Source organism: Triticum aestivum, chromosome 1B (genome assembly GCF_018294505.1).
Source record: "Triticum aestivum cultivar Chinese Spring chromosome 1B, IWGSC CS RefSeq v2.1, whole genome shotgun sequence".
In the NCBI taxonomy this organism is placed as follows: Eukaryota; Viridiplantae; Streptophyta; class Magnoliopsida; order Poales; family Poaceae; genus Triticum; species Triticum aestivum.
In genome coordinates, this window is record NC_057795.1 from 538,679,840 (window position 1) to 538,685,006 (window position 5,167).

The 5,167-nt window shown below is 48.8% G+C and overlaps 1 protein-coding gene across 1 annotated transcript; it reads right to left on the bottom strand.

Annotated features, from left to right (window-relative positions):
* Positions 1–240: 240 nt before the first annotated feature.
* LOC123094139 (uncharacterized) lies at positions 241–1,403 on the bottom strand. Its single transcript, XM_044516201.1, has one exon. The coding sequence runs from the start codon at positions 1,326–1,328 to the stop codon at positions 633–635; it is 696 nt and encodes a 231-aa protein (XP_044372136.1). The 5' UTR covers positions 1,329–1,403; the 3' UTR covers positions 241–632.
* Positions 1,404–5,167: the final 3,764 nt, after the last annotated feature.

The window sequence follows — 5,167 nt, forward strand, 5'->3', positions numbered from 1 at the left end:
ACATTTGGAGAAGTTACTGTATCGGTCCACTACGCAGCTGATGAACGAGAAAGAATCAGTATCTGAGATAGTCCACTGTCGACGTTAGCATCCTCGCACCGACAAAATTCAGGCAACTCTCAAACATGGCAACGTCCTCAATAGCCATGCGCTCCCAAACAATTATAAAATGCAAGCGGAGATCAGGACGTGGGATTAGTTCCAGACGGTTGAGCCTCCGAGTCTCGAGACACGTGAAACTGTCGGATCTAGTCGCGATCGACAACAAGCATTCTATTTCTTCTTAGTCTAGCCCACAGTCACACCCACTAGACAACAGCAAGAAACGTTCCAAAGGTAAAATGGCGACATGCTCGTGTCGTGTGCTCGGCCGGCAGCGGCCACAGCAACACGCCAACGCTAAACGACCAAAACGAACCATGCACTTATGCTGGATCACTATAGCTACCAGACGCAGGAACAGACACCGGATCGATCGAGCAGCCATGGGCAGGAACCAATGGAACGATCGATCAACTTCAAGTCGTGTCGATAGTAGACAACTTTAATTATGGTGGCCCAGCCGCTGCATGGACTGGAAGTGGAACGACGTGCATGACGGCGACCGGACGGCAAGAAGAGGCATGCCCGGCCTACGGCCAGCCCTGCACCCAGACGGGCTCCCTCCGGCCGCCGCAGAACTTCACCATCCACGGGCTCGGCCGGACCCCGAGGCAGAGCATTCCCGTCATCGCCGGCGCCTCGTAGTACTGGTAGTGGTGACCACCGGCTTCCTCCAGGCAGCTGCTCGAGCCGCCGGAGAAGAGCCAGCGGGTGGACGACGAGGACGAATGCACCGACGCCGCGGACGAGGACGGCGACGAGGACACCCGGGACCTGCCGAGCGCGATCCGGCGGAACACTGCGGCGATGAAGCCGATCTTGATCCACTTGAGCCTCCTGTAGCCGCCGCAGCAGCACTTGCAGCTCCTGTCGCTGGCGGCGGCGCCCTTGCTCCTGTGGCCCAGCCTGCCGCTGTCGCCGTACGACGACGCCGTGGCGGCCCGCGCGTGGTAGGACGGCGGGGGAGTGATGGCCGGGACGGCGGCGGCGGCTGGGAGCGCCCTGCAGCAGGAGGCGTCCTTGGGGGTGCCCGGCTGGGACTCCCAGCCGAAGGGCACGGCGGCGGGGCCGGCGCCGTAGTAGCGGAAGGAGGGGTTGGCGAGGGAGCTCTCCTTGGTGAGCAGCCGCGCGTAGAACTCGCCGTCGTGCGTGATGCGGAGCGGGCTCTGCGGGCAGCTGGGGGTCGCCGCGCCGCTGCGAGCCTTGGGCGTCTCTCGCCCTCTCATGGTGATGGTACGATCTCTGGGTAGGTACTGTGGTGGACGGAATGGAATGGGGGAGAGTGTTGGTCGCTGCGTGGGAGAGTGTGAACGATCCGAGAAGTGGAGAGATCCGATGGCGCGTTTTATATGCGGGGGAGTCTGCCTCTGGCTCGGTGGTCACTTGCGATCCAAACTACTCGCACACCTTTTTCCTGCCCACTTGCGGGGAATGACACGCTGGCACGTGCCAATCAGTGCTTTTTTTTAACATAAGTACAGACACAAGCGCTCATATACACGCGCATACACTCACCCCTATAAACGCACACACGCACACCCTATCCCTATGAGCACCTCTGAAAGACTGAGTCGGCATATCATCTTGAGATTTACGAAGTCACCGTAGGCGCCTCGTCGTCGACGGGAACGTCTCCTCCGACTGAGTGCGTATCGCCGAAAATCCCGAAATAAATCCAGGAATAAATGTGAGCATCAGCATTTGAACCCTGATGGGCTGGGGATACCACAGTCCATCTAACCATCCAACCACAGGTTGGTTCACGTGCCAATCAGTGCTTGTGTGTATACAAACGCACGACTGATCAGTTTGATTTAAAAAAAATCAAGCAAAGGGGAGTTTTATTCCAACCAACAAGCGGTGCTACGTGTTGTACGGGCATAGTTAGAGTGAAAACGTGAAACCCTGATTTGTGATCTAGCTATCTTATAACATGTTTAAACTCCCTCTCTAGCGTAAAATGTTTGATTTCCTTAACTAGTTGACCGAAAGGCGATTTGTCGAGCGAAGCATCCTTCATAGCAGAGTTGTCACACATAGAATCTGACTGCACCAGGATCGGTAACGACGACCACTGAAGGGCAAGTGACATACCCATCATCAGCTCCTTAATCTCAGTTTAAGAGCATTCTTGCAGAAGAAGGGTAGATGATAAGTTGTGAAAATAACAACTCCCCTATGGTCTCTTTATCATTCCGGCACCAGCCGAACCTTCCTCTGGGGAGAAAGATTGACAAGGCGAGCCAATTTGCTGGTGGTGGCTCCCAAGGAAGATCTGGCGGCTTATCCTTCACCAGAAATTGGACAAGAACATCCATCGGACTCTTTCCTTTGATGGGTTTTTATGTAGTGAGAAGTTGAGCATTGTGGATGGAGCTTAAATAGTTACACAAGAAAACTTTGGATGCTTCCATTGGTGGAGTATCCTTACCATGAGTCAATTCATTATGGAGGTGTCAAATTCTCCATATGAGCATAATAATCATGTCTCGCACGTCAGATGGGTGGAGGGATACGAGATGAAGTAACCATTCCTCGCAAGTGTCAATAATCAACTCTTTTTTCGGTATCGGCCAAATCTCCGCCATAGTATCTCAAAGACGCGTAATATGATCACACTATAACATAAAAGCGCGCGTTGCTGCGCCCGTCCATTATAAGGTAAGATGAGAAAAATATAGTAGTATATTTGAATAATACAGTTACCTGAAAAATATGTAGATATTAAATTTAGAAAATCTCTTATGAACATTGCTTGGGTCAGTGGTGTAGAGCAAGGAAAATAATTGTATGTTTTGATCAAGCTAGCAGATATTCTGATTTCACAATACTGCCGGTTCAAATGGGTCTAATGCTACATACATATTATCATGGTATTTACAAAGTTTCTGTTCAAAACTGAGCATCCCATGTATCATGGGCAGATCTATGTCCCTCTAGTGCTAGATAATTTTCTATAGCGAGTTTGTATTAAAAACTGAAAATAATAAAATCGTAGACACTCCAGGCTTCCGAGAATTTTCTAGGTTAGCCAATGCGTTCTGAATTCAATGGCTCCAGCTTGTACATGCGCACTTGTGACTTCAGTTCACCTTCCCATGACTTTTTTGTTCGCTTAAAGAGTTGTACCTCCTTTGTTTCAAAAAAATAAATAAAGAGTTGTACCTTCTTTGTTTCAAAAAAATAAATAAAGAGTTGTACCTCGGATGCTCTATGAAACAAAAACTCCTCATTATATCATCTGTTAACATTGGTTCCTGCATATTTCAATCAGGACATAAATCTATACAGCAAAACAGAAGTGTTCATAGTCTCAAAATGTGAGGATAAGAAAAGGTTGGTAGAGAGATAACTTACAGGAACTCAGTTATATTGCTCTCGTAAATCATAATGCTCAGCATGAAACTGGGAAGGCTCTAGTACCATTCCTCTCATGGCTTTTTACGCTCAGCATGAGACTGGGAAGGCTCTAGTGCGATTCTTCCCGTGGCTGTTTTAAATAAAAAATAAGAGCACATTACCAAGAAAAGAACCTTTCAAGTTTCAAGGGTGCTGAAGTAATGGGCAATGACAAAACAAACCCTTATAAGACTCATAATAAGCTCTCGTGAGTAAACACAAGCTATAATCACCACAGTTGGCAAACCTCAAGGACCAAAAGAAACACATCATCCAAAGCTACATCATCTGGAAGCATAGTAGAGGAATATTTGCACAATTGTTTTTGCATACGGAGATTTTAGCTTGACTGATGCAACCTTGAAATAGTGGACTAATCACAACCAAAAAATATCCTATAGAGCACAAGATAAATCGTCAATCCTTTTGGATTAAGATAAGTTAAGCTTTCCCTCGTAAACACTAAAATTGGTACATAAAACATGCATCAGGACTGGTAAAGGGATCTTGCCTTATCATACATGATAGAAACATGGTCTACCAGAATCTAGTAGAGAAGATGGAGATTGTCTCATAATCTCGGAACTCTTGATCTTTGCTGTGTTTGGTCATTGATCTCACGGGGCAGCCGAGAACGCTAGCTACTTTGTTCAGAGTCTAAACTAACAAACAACACAAGGAAGCGGATGCCAGCAGGGAATAGACACGGCGTGTGCTTCCGCCGTGGCCGCCATGGAGCAGGACACGACATGGGAAAGTATGAATCCACCATTGGGGGGGGGGGGGGGGGGCTGCGGAGGAACAGTAGAGGCCACGGGCTCCGAGGGACACGTGCAGTATAATCTCACCGCCGGGACGCACGATGGCGGCGCCACATCATGCAGGAACAGAGGAGCAACTTGGGATAGGGCTGGCGACAAACGAAGGAACGAAGCTGGGAAGGCTTTGCACGTTAGACTGTACTTCCTGGGCCTTTAACCTACATGGGCCGATTACTCACACAAAGCGCAGCTCGTTCCGCAGAGCAGCAGCCCGTGAGACGTACTTAAGCATATCACGCTGCGGAAGTGGTTAATTAGCGTAAGAAAACTGTGGATGACTGAGCTAAAATCTGGGACGTTCTTGATAGTGATCGGACGATGGGGAGCTCCAAATCGTTGTGAGGGCTAATAGGTGGCTCCGTTTTACTGTTTCTCAATGCTATTAACGCATGGAAGTTGTCTTACTCTTCCTTATCACATATCGGCATGTAGCACGCCGAGCAAGATGTTGGCGGCGCATGCACGCTGAAGTGGCTAGAGCCCTACGAGAACCTTCCAAGCCATGACTCGCATACGATGAGGCACTGAAGCTTTCCAAATCACATTCCAAACTTTCCTGTTGCCATGTTGGCTGGAACTAGAAGACGCCATCGCGGTATATAGTTCATGTTCCTCCATATCGAATTTATACGCATTGCAGACAGAGTAACATCCTCTTGGGTCCGATTGCCAAGCAAGGAAGTCATCATGTTCCCTTGGCGGCGTACGGATCTGCCGTATAGCCAACACTCAGCAGGGTAAAAGTGAGCATTTAATAAGTTTGCATCCCAAACTCCATTCTCATTCAGAAAATTTGACACTCTATTCAGCCAACAATTCCCCTTCGGGGTAATGGTTTGGAATGT